This window comes from Athene cunicularia, assembly GCF_003259725.1.
Source record: "Athene cunicularia isolate RWA chromosome Z unlocalized genomic scaffold, athCun1 chrZ_part2, whole genome shotgun sequence".
Taxonomy (NCBI): Eukaryota; Metazoa; Chordata; class Aves; order Strigiformes; family Strigidae; genus Athene; species Athene cunicularia.
Window position 1 is genome coordinate 21,167,174 of NW_020799143.1, and position 25,898 is coordinate 21,193,071.

At 36.0% G+C, this 25,898-nt stretch overlaps 1 protein-coding gene across 4 annotated transcripts in view; it reads right to left on the minus strand.

Moving 5' to 3' along the window:
- Positions 1–3,068: 3,068 nt before the first annotated feature.
- The window catches only part of DENND4C (DENN domain containing 4C), a 49,433-nt gene continuing 26,603 nt past the window's right edge, over positions 3,069–25,898 (minus strand). Inside the window, exons 15-31 of one of the 4 annotated variants that reach the window (XM_026866376.1) lie at positions 25,331–25,537; positions 24,560–24,688; positions 23,704–23,848; positions 23,231–23,377; positions 20,885–21,010; positions 19,946–20,086; positions 17,498–18,645; positions 15,735–15,915; positions 13,926–14,035; positions 12,909–13,084; positions 11,696–11,878; positions 9,933–10,122; positions 8,861–9,106; positions 7,404–7,521; positions 5,718–5,871; positions 4,567–4,631; positions 3,069–3,864 (exon numbers count right to left, since the gene is read on the minus strand). In XM_026866376.1, coding sequence (XP_026722177.1) covers positions 3,728–3,864; positions 4,567–4,631; positions 5,718–5,871; positions 7,404–7,521; positions 8,861–9,106; positions 9,933–10,122; positions 11,696–11,878; positions 12,909–13,084; positions 13,926–14,035; positions 15,735–15,915; positions 17,498–18,645; positions 19,946–20,086; positions 20,885–21,010; positions 23,231–23,377; positions 23,704–23,848; positions 24,560–24,688; positions 25,331–25,537 — 3,603 coding nt within the window. In that variant the 3' untranslated portion in view covers positions 3,069–3,727. Of the gene's footprint in view, positions 3,865–4,566; positions 4,632–5,717; positions 5,872–7,403; positions 7,522–8,860; positions 9,107–9,932; positions 10,123–11,695; positions 11,879–12,908; positions 13,085–13,925; positions 14,036–15,734; positions 15,985–17,497; positions 18,646–19,945; positions 20,087–20,884; positions 21,011–23,230; positions 23,378–23,703; positions 23,849–24,559; positions 24,689–25,330; positions 25,538–25,898 lie in introns of all 4 variants that reach the window. The other 3 variants (XM_026866375.1, XM_026866378.1, XM_026866377.1) reach the window with 3 other exon arrangements.

The window sequence follows — 25,898 nt, forward strand, 5'->3', positions numbered from 1 at the left end:
TTTGAAAATGAGCAAAATGCAACTTTTTCTGCTTACACTGAGAGGAAAACAGTACCAAGATCAAGCTTATCCACAGCCTTCCTTCACAACACTTTGTCCAGCTCATTCATGCGTTATGGATTCAGATAAATTTGTATTACTAGGAGTGGGGTGTCAAATTAGAAGCATTTGTAGGTAACTAAGTCATTCCTATATAGCCCAAGAAGTTCATGTTGTTACTAACTTGCAGAGAACTTATTATGTCTTTAGTGCTCAATTTCTTAAAGACAAAAACGTTTACAATGCACTCACAGAAAACTTCTGAAGACTTTTCCCTGTTTATTTTTGGCCAGATTGTCAACCATACAAGTACTGAGTCATGCTTAGCTATTTTATGTCATGCCCTTTTCTTACGCATGCTCAGTTTTTTTCAACATTCAAATTAGGGATACCTACATCTCAGAAAGTTTGTGTAGGAAAACCTGCGGTCTCTACCTGTTTGTAGGACAAGACCTAAAAGTCAAAGGAAGAACAGGAAGTGCCATCGTGCATTTGAAAGGAGAGAAAGCCACTAGGAAAAAAACACTCAGTTCTTAGTTACTTTCAAATTTTTCTGATCTTTTTTTTTTCCCCAAAAAAAATCATCCTCTTAGATGAAAACTTCATAAACAAATTTCATTAAGAAATCTCCTTTTTCATTTGAACTGTGCATTTCATTCAAGAACCAGCTGATTAGTTAGCTATTAAAAACTAGGCATTAAAAAATCCAAATTAAAAAGATGAAGCACTTACTTTTGTCATTCTATATTAAAGAATTAATTTCAGTAAGCAGATTCAAGATTTCAAGTAATTACATTCAGGATTTCTACCACTCTGAAATCCAGGTATATACAACAGGAAAATAAGTTAATTTGTAGTGTACAGAAACGCCAATATGCAGGAGCAAATTAAAGCAAGTTCAATCCTGCAACTGTCCTTTTCCCTTTAGGCTTTAGGATCTTTTTTGTTTAGTGTATATACCTGGGTAAAGTCTAACATTTAGCACTAGATGCTGTGACACAATCTGCTTTGCTGTTTCTACAACACTACTGCCTGATTAATCTACATTTTTGGTAAAAGACTGGAAGGTGATCTGCTTACAGAATTTAGTTTATAATATCATTTACAATAGCTTAAAAAAATTTGGATGTCACCAATTATCTAAAACAGCACTAACTGGACAGATTTTCTTTGTAATTTAATGAGCTGAGAGAATTTAAGAATAACTAAAACTTGATTCCTTACAAGTTGCATCACATAATCATATGGTTTGTCCATTTAAGACTCAGAAATTGTCTTTGTATAGCTGTATATTTAAAATCATTATAGAATTACACAGGAAAATTTGCTGTTTTGGTTTGTAGAAGTATTAAGTTGTGTGGATGAATGCTTCAGAATTTTACTTTAAAAGGATGGAACTGCACATATCAGTTATATAATAGGAGAAGAGAGAGAAGTATGAAGAATCAAGCTCTACTCTTCCATTGTGATGTAGGTCAGATATCTGCAAGCAACCATGCATAACCCCAAAGGAAAAAGAATGAAAAAAAGTGTCAGAGTGTGCTTTCTTACTTTCAATTCTTGAGCAAGCACAGTATTTTCTTCAGGAGAGAATCTGTCCAGGTAATATCCCCATATTAACTAAGGATCAGCACTCTTAGACAAAATACAAAGCATCACTCCATGATGCAAAGGTATTTTGCAACAAATAGTGCAAATCCTGTTTTAGCCTCATGAAAAAACAAAAGTTGGTTTTGTTGTTTCATGTAGAAGCTGTTCCAGACAGATATTAATCTCTCATCATTTTCAAGAGTGAAAATTTTTAAGAAAGAGTGGTATGAAGTAAATACATTCATACTCAGATGTGACTATAGTTTTAGCTATGCTCCTTTAACATGCTACAAATATTACTCTTTTTTCTCTAGAAATAATTCCATCAGAAAAGCCACACCATTAAATTTCAGGAAAAAAAAAAAAAAAAAGGAATAGATCTTATCATATTCCTCAAGTAACAAACATTCAAATTGTTGACCAGTATTCAGGCCCTTCTTGCCAAGAAGTCTATGACTATTGTAGTCAATTAAGTATGTGAGGTGAGGTCTTAATCTACTAGAAGCAGATGGATTCATCTTTTCAGCTCATACACTCGAGCACTTCATTTGTGCTAATATACACCTTGAAGACGACATTTATAAATACATTTTAATTGAAATATTGAATTTGGACTATTAGTGCAAAATAATTAACCCACAGGCTATAGTGAAAGCATGGGAGAAAGTGATAAAGAATTCAAGGAAAAGATATTTTTTAAGCATACATGTGTACAGCATAAAGCGTATTTTTTTTTCAGACAGTGTGTTTGATGAATCTTGTATGTATAATAGAACTATTTAAGCTTCCTATCTAATTTTTAGAAATCCATCCATTTCTGAGCTGTTTAGTGTAGAAGCCTATCATCCTTTTGGAGAAAGCAGCAGTCCATTCACAGGATTTTTCACTTGTCAGATACAGAATACAGGAAAACTGAGAGTAAGTTTCTAGTTTTTACAACCATAGACATACATTGTGTACTGTGGAGTACATAACGGAATACTATGTTCAGCTCTGGAGCCCTTAACATAAGGACATGGACCTGCTTAAGCAGGTCCAGAGGAGGGACATGAAGATGATTGCAGGGCTGGAGCATGTCCCTTGTGAAGATGGGCTGAGAGAGTGGGGTTTGTTCAGCCTAGAGAAGAGAAGGTTCTGGGGAGACCTTACAGCAGCTATCCATGACTTAAAGGGGGCCGACAGGAAAGATGGGGAGTGATTCACGGATTGTAGGGATAGGACAAGGAGTAACAGTTTTAAACTGATAGAAGGTAGTTTCAGAGGAGATATAAGGAAGAAATTCTTTCCTGTGAGGGTGATGAGGCACTGGAACAGAGAAGTTGCCCAGAGAAGTTGTGGCTGCCCCCTCCCTGGCAGTGTTCAAGGCCAGGCTGGATGGGGCTTTGAGCAACTTGATCTAGTGGAAGGTGTCCCTGCCCATGGCAGGGGGTTGAAGCGAGATGGTCTTTAAGGTCCCTTCCAACCCAAACCATCCTATGATTCTATGATTATGAAAAGGTGATTGAAATATAATTTAGAACACTGATTGGGATAAGGGTCTGGAGAAGTGTAGCAATTTTAAGTACTGTGATCTGACAAGAGCAACTGCATTGCAACTTCCAATCCAAGGACTCAAATATTTACATTCATACATACATACATACATACTGCACACCAGTAAAAAGATCCCCTTTAGGTAATGGTAATTTTAAAGAAATAGTGAAGAATTTCAGTATTCTGTGGAAAGAAAGGTATTTCATTAAAATACACTAACGCTGGTGGCCCTTAAGAAAGTCACCAACTATAGGCTGCTGTTTAATTATCACCTTTTTGAACAACTTGATATTGTGGGGGAAAGATATGAGGAAGGAAAAGTAGTATATATAGGGAAAAAAAGCAGAACCATCACTGAAACTATCTCAATAGTTTTAAAACATTTTAACATAGTTTACACTGTGTTTCATGAGATGAAAGACAAGAATGTATGTTGTAGTTCAATGAAATTGCTTTGACAAATTGCTCAGTTATTACCTTTTGGGATTCAAAGTGTATATATCACCATGCTTCTGGTTTGTTCACCTCTACTTTTGTCTCACTGGAGTGTGTGTCTTCCTCATTTTTATATTAAAGGTGCTCCAAAGCACTTCCTACAACACTCAACCCTGCTGCTTGGTGGAGCATCAATTTTCTGCATCTTTTCAATAACATCCTTTGGTAGATTTTTATGTGCAAGTCTGTATTCACTATCAAAGACCTCTGAAATAGAAAAAGCATAGTTGAAGTTATTTAAGAAACCTTGTACAGTGCATATTACTGTTCCTATAAAATACTTTTGGTGACTTTTATATAATAACAAATTAATTAACTAGCTGCTGATTTGGTGTGTTGTTTTTTTTTTTTTTTTTCCCAGAATGCATCCTCTCAGAGAACCTGAAAAGCATCTTCATGCTGGAGCATCACAACACTTCAGAGCGGATGCCCATCACTTCCATCACAGTTCATTCTGCCTGTTTCCAGGCTATTTCTCCTGTCACATCCCACAAGGGAGTCCCTTTGCTTGCATAGTAGCAAACAGAAGTCAGGGTAGAGGAGATCAGGAAGGGGTGGGCAATCATGTGGCTAGATGACATAGGTCTAATAGGTGGGTCAGAGAAAGATGGACAAGACTGGGAACAAATTTTCACACATGAGGAATTAAAGCTTCAACCTAATGAACTTTGTTTAAAATAACTGATTAATAGATTCAAAGTCAAAATTAATGGCCCAATCTGAATTACATTTTCATAAAAGCAACACCTTTGAAGAGTGACAGCACAGTAGTTTTCACAAAAACACAGTAATTGAAAAGTTACTTAGAAACTCATGGATGAAACGTCAATTTTATACACTAGTTTTCATATAAAGTATTTGTATATTCCATACACAGGCACTATACATTTCACAGTATTCTTTACTTACCAATATCAATGTTCTCTCTTCCAAGAGACACCAGAGACAGGAAAAGAATTTCTCTGTAAAAACTCCTAGGAAATATTTTGAAGGCCAAGTTAATGAAAGCACTAACTGTAAGCTTAGAAAGTCAGTGTTGAAGATGCTAATCTTCCATTATGTAGTTTCTGCAAGTGTTCTGTTAATCTTGCTTGTGAAGAAAGTGACCAATCTACATGACTACTAGTTGAAAGTTTTCTCATGCCTGTCTATTTTTCCTTAACACATTAAATTATATTATTGCCAAAACCTAGCAGTTGCATTTTCTATGAAAAACTGCTCTGCCAAACATGCTGTAAAACCAAGAAATATAAAATCAAGCACCGCTTAATGAGTTAATACTCATTCCTGCCTGAGGGTAACGTACATGGAGCAGGCTTATTTCAGATCACCCATAGTTTCAGAGTGTCACAATCTAGATATCTCAGAAGTGGGTATCACTGACCAATTAGATATTAATTTTTTTCCTTGTGGAACTTACAAAGATTCTTCTCTAGGCAGGTCAGTTGTTTCTTTTTAGTAACTACAAACCACAGAAGCAAAGATGACTTAGCATTATAGACTTCAAACACATTTTGTGTTTGTGATGTAATTTACTTCAGAGGCTGTGCTTTTGTAAGAAGCCCTTTCTGAACTGTATTTCAGATGTCAAAATGGACCACACAACTGTTATTTATGTGTCTCCCTTTGTTTGTGAATCATGCTGTATCCTCTTTCCTTAGCCAGTACTCCAAATTGGTAGAATTTCAACAGATAAAACTAGGTTGTTTGAAGAATACTGAAGACACTGCAACAGATACTGCACATTTGTATTTATCAATTTGCTAGATTGGGAGCAACACCAAAATCTGCATAGTCAGTATCTCCATTTTACTTATTCGTTTGTAAAATATCCATTTTGATTAAAGAATTACATTTATCCTTTGAATTGGATGAATTATGCATGTGGCTATAGAATGCATCTGTTTGTAAGCATGGGCATAAACAAATATACATAGTGTTTGGTGGACACAAATGAAACTGAGTATTCCCAAGCGGTCTGTATGGAATTAACATTATGAAGTGTAAACAGTCTAATGTTGTTTGAGTGGGAAGAAAGTAAGAAGAGATTATCCCTTTACCTCTGTCGTTTCACATCTGGCTTAACTTTCTGTAGAAGGAGGTTGATTGGTTTAACAACGTTATTGTGTTGAATACTTAGTTTGATGTTCTCCAACAAAGTGTTTGTTGCCTGCTGATCTTCTGTCACTGTGGAGGGTTTCTTTTCAGAAGAATCTAGGAAATGCAACAGTACAGGTTTGGGTTTTTTTCTCTTTAATAAGCAGAAGGTGTTTTAGAAAGTGAGATAGATATATAGAACTTCTACTCAATCTACAGAAATTTGTTACAATGGAAAGGCTTTGTCTGCTTATAGTCTTTACTCCACCATGAAAGTGACAGTATGCATCAAGTATCCATGTGCAAGAGCTCCCGCATGACAGAGAAATACAAGAGACTGAAGAATATTCAGCATCAGAAGTTGCCTGTGATGGTTTGTTAGCTCAGATTTATTGCTGTACTTAAATTTCAAAAATTAAGTTCACTCCATGAAGGTTATTTTTACACAAATTAAAATAAATAGAAGTCACATTTTTTTTATCAATGATACTTTTCTTATCAAAGCCCTTCTTAAAACCCACCTAAAATTCATTGATAACTTTAGGCTACATATTGAAATACATAATGCACAGTTGCATCAAACAGGAAGGAAAATTATTAAGGCATTTACCATCATGATTTTTTGCTTACAATGCCACTTCCAGAGTAACACTGAACTATTCTCTGGAAAATAGTGACTCATGAAGGAATAGTAAGTCCATTTACTGGCAAAAAAATTAGGCTACAGATAAGGCAGCAAACACATGGTGTGTAAATGAAAGGCAGACTTAAGGCTAGTAATCATAATCACACCTAATGTTTTAATAAAATTGACATATATGATGTCTATCTATGACGTTTTCTCCTTTCTTTACATAAATATATTTATGCATCTTCATTCATGTCTGAATGCTCTGGGGATGCTTTCCACGTACTATGCTCAAAACAATATGCTTTTCTAGAAGCTGATGGAAACTATGTACTATTCTGTGCTCGACTGTAATTTTCTGATCAGTCTGTTTATTTTTGGGACACTTTTCAACACATCCTTTTTCCCTTCCTCCTGTGTCCTTAGAACCACAATTAGCATGCTACATAGCTTTTAGCCTAGCTTTTACAAGTTAAAACACAGGCTGAGAAGTTTGGGTCAACAAACAGTTTTTTGCTGATCGGAAGTAATGAAACTCTTCCTTCCTTCCAAACTAAGTTATGGTAGACAAAGTCTTGCCTAGATCTTACTTTTTGACAGTCGAGTAGGCTGCCAAATGTACATATCAATGAAATTGTGACCTTTCATTCATTTACAGAAACACAAGATACTTTTTCCGTAATACAGTCTTCTTTTTCATGCCTGAATAGATATAACCAGATAATGCATTGAAACAGTCAAATCAGGTGAAGCTTATTTAGCACCACATTTAGAGCAAATCCTCCCACCCTGTGTATGATATATAAACAACAGATAACATATCTTTTCACACAGATCAGTAAGACATTTTCAAAAATAACAGGGCTTCGACTATGCTAAGTACCTAAGGGGTTGCAGATGATTCACACACTAAAAAAGCTTTCCACCTTGATGGGCTGTGTACATGTTAAACACTACAAAACAACTGTTTATTTCCATAGCCTCTACTCCCTCTGCTTTCTGTAACATTTGTTTTACTTACTGAGATTTCTCCAAGATATATACAGGGGCTCCCCTGGCTCTTGGTGGAGGTTGATATTGTCCCACAGAAGATGGATGTACACTAGCTTGCTATCTTGAGCAAGAGATGTCAAAGGAAGCTGAAAAGCAGGAGGAAAGGGAAAAAGATTTAAAAACACCTGTACAGTCTTGCTATTTAAAAAATGGCTCTTTTACTCATTTTGCAAACAGAAAAAGGTTTACTTTATTTATCTTGAATCCAACAAACAGGAACAGTTGATGTCTTCTAGGGGAAACTGCACTCAACCAGGGAAAAGTCACAAGTACTGCAACATTAAATTGCCTTTTCTAGTTTAGCCTAATGTATGAAGACCATTCGATTTTTCACAGATATCTGAAATTTATGAGTAGGTATCCAAAAATATTTTTTGCACATGAAACACGTTACTTGATTTGTACTACTTATAATGCCATACCTTAGTATTTTCTGACCTGATTAAGATTTGGTATGCATGGCTATGCTTTCCATCAAGCAGAAAGACTCTGTCTTTGCATATAAATATGAAGCATTTATTTCCATTAAAAATATATGGTGCTCAAAACAATAATTTCATAATTATTTTATAAAATTAAAGTGCCTCTGGAATCATTAATACAATCAGAATTAGTGGTCAAGAAAAGTTTACCACTACTGTGTCATAAAGTAGTAATCAGAAGGTATGTCCCACCTTATGGTTTTCCCTGCTAATCCACTGTATTTTTGCAATAAGCTTTAGATTTCATTAGTATTGGTTTTCAAGTACATTTCTTGGAAAATTCTTCTTGCTTCTAGGTGGGTTTTTGGTTGTTTTTTTATTTTTAAATTGAGGGAGATGATTTTAAAATTAAAGTGCATAGAAGTAGATAGGAAAACTATTTTTTCACATGCATCATTTACAAATATTTAATGAATTTGGTACTTACATACACAAAACCTACAGATATTAAAAAAAAATCTGCTCCTTAAAATGGGAAAACCAAAATATTCAAAAGATAGCACCCATTCTTTTGTTCTATTCATATCATAATGAAACTCAGTGGAGTCTGAATAGCAAAAACTGATAGTGGAAAAGAAGAGTAAATATTGACCAATAACTTAAAAGATTTATATACTGAAGGTATGTAACTCACACTACATGGATTACCATCTATTGCAATTTGTGAGTTCTCCACAGACACATCTTGTTTTCTTCCTGTATCAGCCTTCTCTTTAACCAATCTTACTCTCCAGCTTTTTAAAAGAGAACAGCTTAACTAAAATTTGAATTCTGTTTTCACTCATCTTCCTTCAAGATTCCTTGCAGAAAACAAACCTACCTACTTGTATTATAAATTACAGGAAACTAGATCCAAGCTAATCAGAAATTACCCAATTTTTCGGAAACAAACAAATTTAGCTTACTCTAATATCTGCATTTCTAATATGAGGAAGTTGCTCACCTGCACTCCATCATTACAGTGTTCCGATGTTAGAATGAGTCCAGGTAAGTTGCTAGGTAGATCTAACCGTCGGAAATACCAAACTAGGTTCCAGAAAATTATGGGGTGTTGATTGATGAATTTGGATGTATGAATTACTTGTTCTCCTTCATTTTCCAACAGTGATTCAAGCTCCTTACGCAGTACCAAAGGGCTCAAGTAGGGTACAGATACAGGGAGAGGGTTAGGTCTTTGTACTAAAGGATCCTAAAAACAAAACACCACACAAAAAAGAAAAACTTTTTTTTTTTACAAAATCAAAAATTTTTCTTCCAGAAATACTCTTTAGGATTACTTGCAGTTTCTTTTGATATTTGGAAGATGCCTCTGGAAGTACCAAACACACAATAACTTTTAAAAGCATCAGCAGTTTTGACTGTTCAGGTGTTTCTTAATCATCTAAGATCTCTCTGTTATGTGAAAAGAGAAAATGCTAATTTGTTACAACTTGTTCCTGACTCAGCAGTTTCAAGCTAAGCTGGTACCAAGCAAGTGGCAATGGAGATTGCAGAAAAACATTCAGTAATTACATAAATTGTGGAACTGAATCATGAGTTCACATGTTAACACTTGTTAACAAGACATAACAAGAATAATGTAATAGTCTCAGTACTGCGTCTTACCTTCTACCATTCCCTCTACAGGTAAGTCTAATAGAATACAGAGGAGGAGTGTAAGTGAATGTGTGGAAAAGGAACAAGTTTTCACTCTTGCAACAGTGGTTGTTTGTATTACTGTGTTTAGTCTGCTGTGGAAGTTGGGTTATTTTTAAAACAAACTTCCAGTTTTAGAAAGACATAAGTCTAGCTTCATTCTGCTAGAGAGAACATTTCAAAGCAAGCAGCACTGTTTGTACAATCTGCTGAAAAAGGAATTTTGGATATTTTTTTTTTTTGTCATAAGAACATGAAAATATGCTAGCCCATTCCCATTCCCCAAATGGACAAGAATACTAGTAGTAGAACGTCATTCATTCCAAATTCATTACATTCAATATTTTGCTGTCAACTGAATGATCAGCTTCTAGACTTACCACAGCTTCTTGCAAACTATTTGGAAGACTAACTGTTGAAATGCCATGAGATGGTCTCTGGGAAAGATCAATATTTTGCAGTGGACCTCCAACACTGTGGCTCCGAGTCAAGGACATTCCCCTTTTTGGTGCATTACTGGCAGATATCTTCATGGTTCTGGGATCTTCACTCTGTTGTTCTGCCACATCACTGTTTGGATTTTAGAAGAGAATATGCTAATATGAACTATTCAGCATCCCTATGGCAGCAGAAAGGAAGCAGAGAAGGGCTGCCAAGTATGTATTCCAAATCAAGTTTCTTTATTAATAAGGAAACATATTTACCCAGTTAGTTCCACAGTTTACGGAAAACAAAATGTCTTTCAGCATAGTATAACCATCCCTCAAGAAAAGCAGCTAGGTACAACCTGAGACATGAAGCTGAGAGAACTGTAGCTCTGCATAGGTACCATTGCTATGGTACAGCTTTACCTTGCTTAGAAAATAGTAGTAATGTACTGTTTCGTCAATACATAAAGATTATATAGTTCTCATTATGCTCATTTTTAATACTTCTTCCCTTTATGTATACTTTCTCTAAATGTCATAAGCAGAGCAAAAATATTAGATAGTTAGAAAACCATTTATAAGTTGCATGCCAAAATCACTGCGAAAATAAAATTGTGTCAAACTCATCCAACAGGACAATTTAAGCAAACTCCTATTAGAAGCTCATCAAATTTAATCCATACAATCAAGCCATTTAAAGATCTGAGAATATTCATTTTGTGCCCCTTATAACTGAAACAATGGATAAAAACAATTCAACTACAATACAGAAGAAAAAAACATCAAATGAAATAGAAAGTGTTTGCTTCCAAATAATTCGCAAAGAGAAGGAAGAGTTTAATTTAGAGGTGACCTTCACTCCTAAATTTGACTTTATATAAAAATATGAGACATCAATGTTAAGAGATTAACATACGCAATATCACCTTTCATTTTTAGAGTATTCGGACTAACTATTATCACATCTATTTAAATTGTGTCAGACTAACTAGTCTGACACAGGCATTATCTCATTAGCTCACAGGCACTGATACTCAGGAATTCCAAACTGAATAATGATTTTTAAAAAATCCTATTACAACAAAATTTCAACAAATCCCAGCAAAAGAACCACAATTCGTAACTGCACTATTTCAGTTCTTCCCTCTTCCAACATGACACCTTCTTCTTACTGCTTCTTTCCTCAAACCCTTTTAAAAGTGATACTGTTTTTCTGAGTTCTCCTGAACCTACATCAGTATTGCTTGTCATAGAATGCATGCTCAGTGCAAGTGTTGAGTATTCGGAGAGCTTTCTCTCAAAAAAGTATTCCAGCAAATGGACTTATTTTCCCTCATATTGGAGCATCCTTGTGAAATTCTAACACAAGAAAAGGAGAAGTAATACTTAAATTTCTGTGTCTTTAAAAGGTGAGTGTTCTAACAATACTGAGTAGAAATTGTACCTATTACTCAATAATGGATGGACCTGAAGATTTATTTCTGTAGTTGTATCTCTAAACCCCACTCATTTAGCGGAACCAGCTTACTTCAAATTGATAAAAGCACACTAAAAAATGTGCAAAAAATAATGAGAGAAAACAGACAATTGTCAAGTTACAATTGTACTTCTCCACCATATTTCATACATAAGCCAACCTTCACTTTAGAAGTAGAGGAGAAATACTGGAAGCGTTGGTACATTTCTTACAGAACTAACAACCCTGTTTTACTTACCTCTGCTCAGGTGCTGAGCTAGTTTCTTCAGCTATGGTGTGGCTGGACTGTGGGTGATCTGAAAAACTGATCAAGTCAGCAACAGCTGGACCGGACAACAGTTTCTGCTCCAAGGGATCCATGGTTAATGGAAGGGTACCACTCTGTACACTATCTCCTGAGGTACTTTGCTTCAGGAAAAAACTAAGTTACAACATGAGTGAGAGGCAAGAGAAATACAAAGGTTAAGATGTAAGCATAAAGTAATCAAAAGTTATTATTTCCTCTATTTATTTTCAAAAACTAGCAAAAATTAGGAAACAACATTAAAAATCTTGACAACAGGACACAAACTTCATCCTACTCTCCCCCCTCTAACTTATATAGGCAGAGTTAACGAACATATACAGAGGTTTGATCTGCAAAATAAGAAATCCTACGCTGGCGATTAAGTCATTAAGCGACCTTAGTGTGTCATGGTTCCCAATCAGCAACAATAGATTGATAGCTGACAGATCACTGAAAATGGTTGTCATTGTAATATGACATTACAGACTAGAAGGCAATATACCATTATAGGCACAAGGTAACAGGAACATGTCTTGCTTTGTTAAGGTTTTTAAGTACATATTCTGCAGATGTTCAGTTTCAGCATTAGAGAACACTAATGGAAGTTCTGTTTCACAGCAATAACCACTACAGCGAGAATTCATTTTAAGGTAACTTAAAATAAATTCCAGACTTCACAGTGCAATTAAAAGAGGCACAAATATTAAGTGAAGAAGGTTAAACTGGAGAGCTACTGGAGAAACATTAAATTAGAGCATCTGTAACTAAAACCCGTTCGTAAATCTGATTTGGGAGAAATTCTATGCTGACAGATTTTAAAACTGCTTCACATGCTTTTAAAAAGTTCATGATCCATTTACATTGTTTTAAAAGCTAAGCAAAATGAAAACAGACATGCCTTCTGTACAGCTATGCTTACAAAGAAAATATGGAAAGAAAAAGTAGTAAAAAGGCAACCAGTTCTTTGCTTTGTGGCTGTTTTACAATGAAACTCAACAGTTATAATTTCCTTCAGTATAATCATGACCATCAAAAACAGGCAGCGACCTTCTTGCAAATGTCTAGACAAAAATACTGGGAGATATAACTTAAGATCCTTTTGTGAAAAAATATAATCATGTACAACTGCAAAGGCAGAAGGAGATTATCTATAAAACCCACTAACCTTGCAGAGCCACGTAGGTCTTTAAATTCAACATTAAGTAAAGGTAGGAAGGTACTTTTACAGAAAGGACAGGTAGTGTTCAAGTTTGAATCATCTGCTGTCCATCCAGCCATAATTTCTTCATCATAAACCAAAGCACCACAAGCTCTACATTGAGAGCAACTTGACATCAGTACCTAGAACAGCAAAGAATGAATATTACCTGTCATGTTTCAGGGTTCTTTTATAATTTGCTTTATAGGCTTACTATTCACAAGAGTTCAACAGGTACCAGAATGCCAGCTGTGAGGCAAGAATTCATCCTGGCCTGGTGAGGAGGCTGGGGGTGAACAAGAGGTTGGGAGGGTACACAGCCAGGACAGCTGACCAAAGTGATCTTACATAATGTTATGCTCAGCAATAAAACTGGGTATGAGGAGGGGATTTTTTTCCAAGGCAGCTGTTGCTTGGGGTGTCATTGTGCTGACTGATTGCCTTTGAATCAGCTGGTTTTTATTGTTCCCTCTCTTGTTTTGTTTTGCTTTTTTCCCCAATTCACTTATTAAACTGTGTTTATCTTGATGTTCAAGGTTTTCTCCAACTTCTGCACTTCCAATTCTCTCCCCAATCCTAATGAGGTGAGGTGAGGGCTTAGCTGCTAGCTCTGGTCAACCCACCACAATTATTTAGTAACAACATATAATTTTCATAAAGGGAAAAAAAAATAAAAACACAAAAAAAAAACTTGAAAGGGAAAAAAAAAAATCTTGTATTCTCTCTAATTTCTGTCTCGCTTCAATTTTTCACCCTTCCCTCAATTGTTTCTTCTCTCAAGATAGGAGAGAGACATAAAGCATTTAACATACTTTTTAGAAGCTACTGTCACACCCTGGGTAAAAGTACCAAGCACCTTTGCAGTAGAAACATGGAAAAAAAATTGTTTTGGAAAATTCAACCACAGTCCAACTAAACGGGTAATTAATGAAACTAGTAATATTGAATAGTTACATTTTTCATCTACGAGTTTATTTATCTTACCTCCATTGCATAGTTCTGGAAAATGCTGGATAAACTAGTATTATATGAAGAGCTGTGCTCTGACTTCTCAGAATCTAGAGCTTTCATACTTCTTGGGAATGAAACTTCACCTGTACAGAAAGAGCTCTTTTGGGTCTTGCATTCAAGGAAAGAGTAGTTCATCCATTCCCCAAAAAAATAATTTTCTGTTCAACCAAGACAGAAAATTGTGCCCAATGATCTCAAAAAATATGTGTAGCTCAAACTTCACTGAGATTATAATTACAATGCAGACAAATGTAATTTTTGTGATTAACATTTCAAAGTATTTTTTGTCTAACACAATATATCACAGACTGGTAAAAGAACAAAAAGCATCAGTAAATAAAATCTGAAAATACAAAGAAAGAATAAAAACAGCAAAGAGCAATAAGATTGCTCAATACATAGATATACTCTAAAAAGTTGTTCAAGATTTCTTGAATGATACTTCCGTATGTAAATAGCAAACAGAAGGACAATACCAGGCAAGATACATGATACCAAATATGCCATTACTATGCTTAAGTTTTTCCTGGCTAACACTGAAGTAAAACAAATAATCTTTCTTTGGTAAGGCTGGGTTTTAGGGTTATGAGCTTTGCCCAGGAGAAGGGGAAAAGGAGTTGGAATAAATTTACCAGAAGGAAATGGTTGGAATCAGTTTTAGGAAGCAAAACTATCAGCATTATTTTCTCTGACAAGCCCAGTTAACCTTTCCTGTTTCAAAAAATCACTACCAGAGTCCCCTCACCATAAAGAAGGTTCCTCTGCTTCTTCAGCTAAAGTTTATGTTTGTGAACAAATTTTATGTATCCTCTTGATGGCTGCCACTCTTTACAGTTAGTTCTTAAAACCCTTCTAATTAACTGGAACTAGAAGATATTCCATCAAGATTTTGCTAGACAGAGCCAGTTTAAGTCCAAGTCCACAAGACAGTTCTTCCTCTCTTGATGCAGGCGGCTTTAAAGCATTTGCATCATTAAAATACTGCAAAGAGAGCTAAACCAACCTCCCAGCTGGTTCAGCAACACATCTTTTCTCAAAATAAGAATCAAATATAATTGAATCTAATCTGAACTGAAAATTATTAGATTTACTTCATCCAATTTTAGAACTGGGTGGGGAGGACAATTTAGCAATAGGCCTATATTCATCAATTATTTACTTCCACAATTTCAAATCAAGTATCCATCCAATACCTCCTATTCCACAGTGAAGCTGATATATTTTTTGTATGTGTTGCTTTAGGGTTTTTTGTGGCCTTAGGGCTGTGGTGTTGGTGGGTTGGTTTGTTTGTTTGCTTTTGGTTTGCCCCCCCCCCCCCCAAAAAAAAAAACAAAAAACAAACACAAAAACCAAACAAAAACCTGCATCTCTTAGTTATGCAACTATTTGCAGTTCTTAAAACACTGCCCTGTTTTTTCATATTAATATTTCAAGAACTCTCAGGGTATTATTTTACATCAATGAGCAGGTGTTATTTGCTGTAACTAGTTAGGAATCTTTCTATCACATACACAAAGGAAGTATTGTTACAGTTTAATCCCTGTGTTTTATATCAACTTCTTATACATACATACAAAGAGAAATATTAGCTGTTTGCTACTGCAAGAGAATAGAACAGAGTACAAATTTGCTTGTACTTATTTTAAGTGCTTGTAATAATTTCAGATTAACATAACTTCCACTGTTATGAATGATTTCACACATAATAGTTTTCCCTGTTTGTTATATTATAAACAAGTTATGAAGGAGAAACAAACAAACAAACAAACAAAATCCACTCACCTGCACTGTAATGCTGTCTTCCTGCATCTCCACTGCTGTTGCTACTGCCAAGACTAGTAGTGCTTTGTGCAAGGTCATTCGTAATTAGCCCTGGGACTGCAGTTCTTGATGACAGATTATCTCCTAAAATATTATCTTTGAAACCAGCAGGGAAGTTAAAGTCTGGTTGACTGTTTTCTTCCTTTAATACAAGAAGAAAATTAGCATTTTTGAGTATTTCCAGATCCATTATTTGACTTCCATCTTCCTCCTAACAAATAAATAATTAAAATAGGAGATTAAGGTAAAATCATGATGTAAAAAATTTTAAATGTTAAGATAAATCTATGCAACCCCAAGAAGGACAGATATTGGACAAACCAGAAGGATACTGGAAAAATAAAAGGCTTTAGCGGTGAAAATACTTAGCTGAAGATCAAACTGAGTGACAAAGCAACAGGGATATAAACTTCTTCATTACAGGAGAGATGGGAAAATGATGAAGACATTGTGATTTGGCAGACATTACACAAAATTAAGGAATTATCAGAAAAAAAGGTCCGAGGTAAAATCATATTTTCAGAACTGAAGATAGGAATGAAACATACCAGTTAAAATGATGCAGCAATAACACAGTCACTAAGACACAGGATGCAACAAAGTATAATAATTAGGATACTAAAAAGGTAAGTTGCAGAAATAAAAGAGGAGACAATGAAAAGATCCTTGAAGGAAACTAAAGTCATGTTAAGGGGATTATGGTGTGACATTAAACAAATTTTTACAGAATAGGTCAGTATAATAGAAAGGCATACAGGAAATCCTAGGTCACAGGAAAAAGGACAGAAAGCAAATCAGTGAGTTTTCATTGTCACAGGCAAAATCTAGTTTAAAAAAGAAAAAAAAACCCAACTTATTAAACCCTATTAAGGACCCTATTAGTAACATCAGTTAAATTTGTTCCATGTAGAAATAAAGCCAGTCAGCTATCTTCCCCCTTCCCACCTTTTATGGAGGTTGGGGAAAAGAGGGATAATTTGTAAGAGGAAACAAGAAGCTATCTTAACAGCCTGAAGACAGGTGACAAGAGATCCTTAAAGTCAAACACTAGGTCGAGGGGTTAACTAAATCAAGCAGAAGCCTTTCTAAGAGAGAAAAATATGTTTGGAGGCACAATAACAAGGTGCATGGAAAGGAGAAAGTTATAAATATTCAACCCTCCATCTCTTCTATCATTTGTGTCATTATACTCTGAAATCTTTTATTCTGAAAAAAGACTTTGTTAATCAAGTGTGCTCACAAAAGAATCATAACATTTAGTTTCCAAATTCCTGATGAGTCAATTTACTAGATCTAAGGCTGTCCTTTAGTACTCACAACTTTAACCCTCACCAACCCAACTTCTCAGGTTTGTGATTTGTTTTCACAACCTTGATTTTAAAAAATAAGACATGTAGTATGGTATCAATCAGGATGACATAATTTTGTTCTTACTAGGGTTACTTGGTGCAATTTCTTTAAATATAAATAGGTAAATAAAAGGGGGAGAATGTTGAGAAGAAAAAGTCAAAGTTAAGTTTACTGCATCAAGACCATTTAATTTGCTTTTGTCTGAAAAGATTTTTAATGACAGAGGAAAACTCCTTCATACATAAACCACAACTTTTATAGCTAATTAACTCAATACTTAATAAAAAATACCACCTCATGAATCAATCTTCTGGACACAGAAGTTATCCCACTAACTTAGTCTCCCCAAATTTTTCATATTGAAAAACACTTGCCTCATCATCTGAGTAACTATATGCTGAAGTTACAACTCCCCACATCTTACTGGCCACATTGGCAGCCTGCTTCATGCCTGATTTCAGAACATCCATTTTTGGTCCAGACAGTATATTGTCTAACTTCAGACTGGATAAAGTTGTTACGACAGATCCTAATGAGCCATGTGGAGAAGAACGACCCAGTCCTGTCAAAGATGAAGACCGCTCCTTTTGAACTCGTGGATGGGTTTGTTGCTTGGGTCGTCCAGTGAATGTTTTGGATCTGGAGACAGAAGGACTTCTCCGATTTTCATCAGACTTAGGGGATGGCAGGATGGGATCCAAAGGCAGGCTTGACCTCCTTTCTTGTGAGTGACCAAGTGTTCCAGAGGCTTCTGCTTCCCTATCTGGCTTGTGCAGTTCCATGCTGGGAAACTTACTACCCAATGGGTTCTTCAGATTCATGTAACTCTCTATTTCATCTGCCAAGTTACGTGCCGCAACTGGTGACACTACCTTTTCTTCAGGTTCTGGATGCCTTGGTTGTATGCTGTCAGTAGCCAACAAAGATAAAGGGTCCAAGCCTACTTCAACATCTTCCCTTTCAATAGGCTTAACCACTCCATAAAAGCTATTCCTTTTAGCAGTTCCATCTTTGGATTCTAGTTTCTGGTTTCTGGACTCAGCTGACTGTTCAAGGTTCATGTCTTCCACTCTGGTCACGTTTTCATCTCTTCCATTCTCAAGATGCTCCTGCCCTTCCCCAGGTTCTTCCAGCACTGGAGAAGACCTATGCTCCAATCCCCAGTCAATCTCAGTCACACAACTCCATGTGCCAGATATGACAGACACCTGCTGGTCAACGATACTTTCAAAGCTGTGGGATTTATTCATATGACAGGATGAAGTTTTGGCCCCAGATAAAGCTGCTGTTAGGATCTTGGCATCTGCTCCCATCATTATTGCTATTTCTTTAGAATGCAAGTCCAAGCTTCCCTTTTTCAGCAGCATTCCTGCTCTGCTTTCACTGCTGAAACTGCAGCTTCTCTCTGAAAACAGTTTCTGCCTCTTCTGTCCTTTTTCACTTGTTTTCTTAGGAGAAACATCACCAAAGACTACGTCTTCAACTGAATCCTGAGTTATGAACAGTGGGCTAGAACCAGTCTCTAAAAGAGAAAAGCATTAATATGGTATCCATAGCCACCAAAAATGTTTATTTCCAGAAAGCATGTGAAAACTCCTTATCTTCTTACCAGTGAGAAGACCAGGAGCACCACAATCTTAAGTTATGTATTAAGAAGTTACATTGGTATTAACAATTTATTTTACTGGCTGCAAAGGCATTCTGTAGATCAAAAGTCATCTACTCTTTGACTCCTTGAGGTCAAAGCCTTTTTTATGGCTTCTACTCCTTTCCTTTTGACAACACCCAGCAGAAAGTAGGTACTATATTCATGAATTAAAGTACAATTATAAGTAAAGATTGCACTATGTTTTTTTCCAGAGCTATATTCACAAATCTATATATCAAACTCCACAATTAAGTTTGGTTCTGAAAAAAGACCCCACAAATCACCAATCATCATGTGTGACTGCACAACACAGAAGTGTTACTTTGCTTATGACAGTCATATTTAGAAAAAGATAACTTCATTTAGCATGTGGAAGATCTAAACTAATCTTATAAGTATTCCCATTTCCTCGGGGGAATTGGGAATATTTATTGCCTAAAAAGCTGTGTTAGCCAGGCAAAAACCTCCATAAGTACAGGAATTCTAATACATTAGGATCCTAACAGAGGATCCAACGAACTATTTCCACTGCTGAAGGATGTCCAAGTCTCATATTGATGGTACTTCTTGATCAGTCATCACCTCTCACAACTGCCAAAAAGGTTCTAGGCAACTTCTTGCCTGACAGTCAATTCTTTGCTGTCAAGCTACACTGAAGTTGGACTACACTGCCATAGTCAAGGACAGGCACAAAACCAGAAAAAAACCATGAGCCCCAAGATTTGGCATTTGCATATCCATAAGTGTTCATCATAAAGTTGCGGATGTGTAAATAGATTTTGTATGGAACAAAGACAACACGCAATGTTCCCAGGTTATACAATGACATTGTAAGCCACAGGTATAGGACTTGTCCAAGATCAGCGAGGTTTAGGTGCCCAAATCAAGAGTAGAGACTCTAATCCTCTTCGTTTTCTAGTACATTGCTGAAACACTCTCAGTGCGGGACAGGGAAAAATCCTGATTTCAACCTACTCAACAGTGATTTTCAACCTCAGAATTCACAGGGGTTTTTTAAGTCACCTGAAAAGGATAATGGTGGAAAGCAAATGTGCGAGACATCTGCATCTCAAATACAAGCTTTGCTTATTTTCATATCATGAAGAAGATTGCAAACCGGTATAGAACAACAAATTCAAGACTTCAGCAAGCTCTGTTTCATCCAGTGACTCACCACCACTGCTCTTCCTTCCACTGCTATCAAAAATGCCAGATGGAACTTTCACAATACTGTTACCCCAAGCAGGTGGGTCTGTTGGACTACGAATTTCTACATTCAGCTGTTGCTTTTCATTAGATTTTTCAGTATAAACTTCTAGAAAAAAGAGAATGTGAACTTTAGTTAATTTAACTAAAATATTTCATTTGCACTGTTACGGAAAACAAACTCAAATGCTTTTCCCTTATGTAATTATAAACTAAAGAATCAGTCTTACTAGGTACTGAGCATTTCTTGGAAATAATAGCCAGACAGATGACAGCAGGCAGTATTATGCAGAGTGTGCTTAGCTGTTCACAAGGTTAGAAGAAATGCCATTTTTTTCCCTTGGTATTTTTTTAACTAACCAAAGTAGAGCAGGAACAGAGTTCTCAGATTTACATGCAGGGTTACTTGTCTAATGACAACTTTAGAAGCCCTAAATCAGACTAAGGATCTAGTAACACAGATATGAAACAGACTCAGCAATTAGAAAGACAAAATACAGAAAAACTAAGGGCAAAATCTGGATAGAAGACAGGAGATGACCATATCTTCTACAGCTGGGAAGAGATGGTAGGAAAAAGTACTGCCTTTTATTCGGTCAACTGGATCATTTTTTTAGCTGTACAAGTTTTCACATACACAAATGAGAGGAATGGAATCCAAAATACTGTGTACCCCAGAACTTGTCTAATTTTTCCATGTTAAACTAGTCTAATAAAAGGCTATTTCTACCTATATGTATTCCACTGCTATTATCTAGGGCACAAAAGTAGTCCACCAGATTTCATACAATCATATTTTGACCTTAGCAACATTATGAATTCAATACATTATGTATCTGTGATGGTCTAATCCATGAAGAAGATGTATTACAAAAAACCTTTATCAATGTAAACAAGCATACTTAACCTCCTATTAGGTCTTCAGCTTTAGAAGAAATATTTTTCTCTGCTTGTGTTTCAGCTGCATGAAGACTATCCCCATCATTTCTTAAAAGTTCATCTTTGGATCCATAGCCCTGGTCTGACTGACCACCTGTTTGAAGGAATACAAACATATGCCTCAGATTTGTTTTTCTCTCCTAAATTTATTTTCCAATATGAAAATAAAAGAACTGAAAATTAATTTGTTTCACACTTTGTTTCAACAGAAGAGTTCATATTAAGACCACCAAAATGCTCAGTCTGTGCACAGACAGATCTAATTGGTGATAGTGACAGCACAGATAATTAGGCTACAATCCAAATTTACTTTTCTAATTATTACATTAAATACAAGTTATTTCCCCAGGAACACTATACTGACTAATTACTTTTAATGCACTGTATGTCCTTACATTACTTTCCCTTCTCATTAGCATAAAATATTTAATTGCTGGGCAAGCTAAATTCTCAAACGCATCTACAAAAGAAATTTAGACAAGAACAACAGTAATTGAGCAAACTTCTAACAATGAATATATCCCAGAACTGTTCAATAAACTGTGCTACATCTTTGTGCTATAGTGCAAAGTATAAAATGTAATAGAAAAAAAGTAAAAATTTAAACATTTAAAAAAGACTGCTCTTCCATGATACCAGTTAAACTTGACAGCTCTAACTGTAGTTTTACAGTAGTGCAAAAAGTCTGCCATAGGAAACAATCCAGAAAAATACTCTTTTATTTGTTAATTTTTATCTGAAGTGCTGCTGCATATGCAAAAATACAAAAATATTATATGGAACATATCCCACAGCGACGTGTTAAACAGAATTATTTAAATGCCTTAGAGTACCTATTAGAATACATGATGATATTTATAAAGATCAAAGTGTAAGTAAATTACTGAGTGTGAAAGGTATTAGGAAGCTCCACAAAACTCGAGTGACAGACTTAATTTATCTACAGTACATATTACTGTTGTTTATTTTGCCAACAGAGTAAACAAGTAAAAAAGAATGATATTTAAAAGTTTGAGTAGCCATCATTTATTAAATTTGGCTTCTATATTAAAAACCTTTTCTCCAGAAAAGTAAGTTCTGACATTATTCGGTCCTTATTTTCTCTCTATCATCATTTCAATAATGTTAGTATTCCTGCTTTGCATAGAAGTGAAACACCCTATCAGTAAATGGGTGAATTACCTTCAGAAGTAACATTCAAGGGTAGAAATAATGCACACGTGCATCCAAGGCTTCACACCATTTAAGTCTGCACCCCACACCATGATAGCCAAGGACAAATGCGGCACCCAAGAGACAGCAAAGAGCAAAAAGCAGAGTAACAAAGAGCAGAGAGAAGGGAAGTTCAGTAATCTAGGCAGGCATATCAGATGAAGCATAGGAATCAAGACTCAAAAGTTCTTTTTACAGAAGAGCTCAAGGTATTAAAAACACAGAGTGTGAAAGAACTGTTTGTACATTAAGTTTTGAAGTACACATGAAAAGGAAGTTTAGTTGAGCCTATGCACAGGTAGGATGCAATCAGTACTAAAGCAAATATGAAGAACCATGAATTTTGTCTTGCCATCTCAAGTGATTAACTTCCTGTGCACTCCCTTTCTATACACTTCTTTTACTCCAGTTTGTCTGGAAGAGTGCACACCACGTTTAAGGCAGGACTTTTTCTCCACTTTATCATCTGTTTTTCCATTCCCAGGGTGTTCTGATAATTTCTATATTTATCTCCAAGTCTAGCAACTTAAGAAACAAGAAGCAAGAACTTAAGCAACTTAAGAAGCTTGAATTATGGCCTTTAAAATCATAGTTTGCTATAAACAAACATAACATACTAATTCCAGGAATGCTAATTAGGCCTTTCTGGATTACCATCAAGGAGCAACATTTTAAGTGAAGTGTTAGCTTCTAATCACCTCAGCAACTTTTACTCCTTTCCTTTAATGCAGGGAAAAGTCTTACTCATGCAGACTATCATTTCTATGAATACATGACAATATGCAAAAATTAACCGGATTCACATGTCAGAGGCTTCATACCTCTTCTGAAGCTTAGCACAAAAGCAAGGTTCATGAGACCACAGCAAGACATTTATTTTAACACAAGAGTACTTCTGCTACAGTTCACTCTAACCTAAAGAAACTGTGGTAAAGGAGTAATATTCAACAGCAGTGGTGTTCTTCACATAGTTTAACTTCATGCTTCATTCCCTACAGCTCAGGAGGGGAAGGTTGTGGTTGGGGAGGGGAAATCAACAGGTCACTAGAAAATTTAGCCTTTTGGGGGACTGTTAGTAGTGAAACCCAGCAGAATCTAGTACCTGTGCTAGAGTGATTATCAATGGAATCAAGCCTGACTAAGTCACTGACGAAGAGAGTGTGCTCCCCACTGTTAGCATCATTAGAACTATCCACGCTACCATGGCTCACCATGTCCCCATCACTTCCACCCGTGGTACTCCGCAGAGCTAAAGACATGAATGAGAGCTGGTTAGTAAGAGAGGATTTAACTTCTCAGTTATTTTTTTAAAAAATCTACCCTCTTCAGACAACAGTAAATACTTTTACTTGCACATATTAGACTATGAAATTCTAGTAGCGGAATTTAATCAATTCTTCAGTGTGCAAAAGACATTCCAAGACTGTTTCAATCATCAAGTTGGCAATTAACAATTTTTATACACTTAAGGAAAGATTTTCCACTTGTAAAAGCCACAATGTTAGCTGCAGTCCCTCAGAAAACATGTCATGCTCTCATTCAGCAGAAATAAAACCATTTCAGCTAACTTATTACCTGATATCACAGGTACTCGTGGGTTCTGCGCTGATTTCTTTAAGCACTGCCTAAATTGTGCTGTGCCACGAACTACATTTCGTACCTTTGTCCACAGGAATATGCCACTGCGGTTACTGCTAGGCCAAGGAGACTCTAAAACCGCCTACATAAAGAGACATTGCAATAACAAAAACAGTAACAAAGTTACACTAAGAAACAGTGCAGTGAGAAGCTTCTCCTTCCATACTCAAGGAATTTCCTGTCCCTCATCTGAATGACAAATATTTGAGTTTTTATGAGCTGTTCCCTTTTATGAGTGGTTCCCTTTTATCCCACAGCTCTGGATACAATAGCTGAGTAACAATGAACAATAGATCAAGATTTCTTCAAGTAAACAAGGTGGGTTTTGTTCTTATTTACATACTTAGGTAACAACAGAAGATCAGTTTAGCACTTCCTTTCCTATCACTTTACACAGTTTCTTATATTACTGGAGCTCGGAAGCAAGAAAAAGAGGGGGAGGTTACTACAACTAGCCTAATTCTAGCCTTGATACATCTTGCATCCTGCTACCTTAAAGAATACACCCAGGAACAGATGGTTTTGACATGGAAGCACTAGACAGGTTCCAAACCTTGGAAATGGAAACACTATAAATGTGTGGTTCAACAGAATTTTTGGTTAGCTTAACGGTGTAAAACCATAGTGTAGGTCCAGTTAACTATAAGCATGTCCAAAATGCACTGCTTGCCCAACAGAATCAGCAAATCCAAGTGAAGAGCCGTAAGTAACAATCTTCAAAACATGCTACAGGACAAGAGGAGTGACAACAGCAAGACATTGGTCCAGTATCCCTTGTAAAGACTTCTCTTACCTTATTGTAATAACCATAGGTGATGGCATTTGGCTGTATTCCAGCATTTTTCATTTCAAAGAGGACTCTCACAGCCTGAACCGGCTGACCCCACAGTCCACAGAGCTGCATTACAACTCTGTAGCAGACCTGACAAGATACAGAAATGCATAAATGGACTGATGACAAGGATTTTTAAACAGTTTAAGTTCTTCCTTGATTTCCAACTTTTACACATGTAGAAGAGAAAGCAGCTACTCAGTACATAACAACAAACAGAAGACGGAGCAAAAATTAAACAAGAAATCACACAAGATGAAATTACATCAGCAGTCACATTGTTAAGAATGCTAATTTTTTTTCCACTTAGCTCTTCTGTTTTTGAAATAAAGGAGGGAAGGAAATGCCCACACAAAAACCAGGATAACTTCTATTGTGTGCCTGTGGATGCTACTGAAAGAATGGTATGCTGCACACAAACCCATTATTCCTTCAGTTCACTAAGGCTGTAAAGCATTAATTCAAAGTGCATTGAAAAGCAGGGATATTCAGAACTTCCTTCTTGAAGAAGTCTGGGAATAGCCACACTAAGTTGGAGTACTTGACCCAGCTGACACGTGCTGGTGATGAAAAAGGAAATGAACTTCCAGTTGCCCTAGATTATTTTAAGGTGGCTTTAAAACAGGTTAAACTGTAAGGATGCTTAACCTGGTGGTGGTGAAATACACTATATTTGCACCTTGTCTTCTATTCCACGGTTATGGTAACTTTTTTTTTTTTATTTGCACTTACCTCATCTAGTGGTTCCACATCAGTTTTCCTCATTTTAATTAGAACATCATATGCCTGCTGCAGTGCTTTCACCTTAGGATGTGCAACTCTGATGTAGGCTGGCAGACAAATAAACCATAGGCTGTAACTATGACTGAAGAGACACTTAGCCCACTGTGGGGGGCTTACGTAATACTTCTTGGCTAATTTATGGGCTGTTTTTATCTCCTGTAAGAGCGAAACAAAACACAAAAGCAGACAAACATGTAACATCCTGAATCTAGAAGACATTATTAAGTCAGATACTAGCTTCTTAAAAGTAAGTGTTTAATAATAATAGACAAACATTCAACTGAAGCTCCCTTCTGCAAGGAAAAACCAGCATCAGAATCAATCCTCTTTTTTCCTCCTTCCCCATTCAAGCATTATTTTTAATTTCCTTTTGTTTTATATTACAGTTTGAAGCTTAAAAATGGGTTTGACAATAAACTCAGGTGCTAATTTTATTTGTTGCCTTCTGTTTCTTTCACAAGTGTATATTCTCAATGGTTACAAAGACCTAACTTGTAAAAACATTAACTTATAGTAT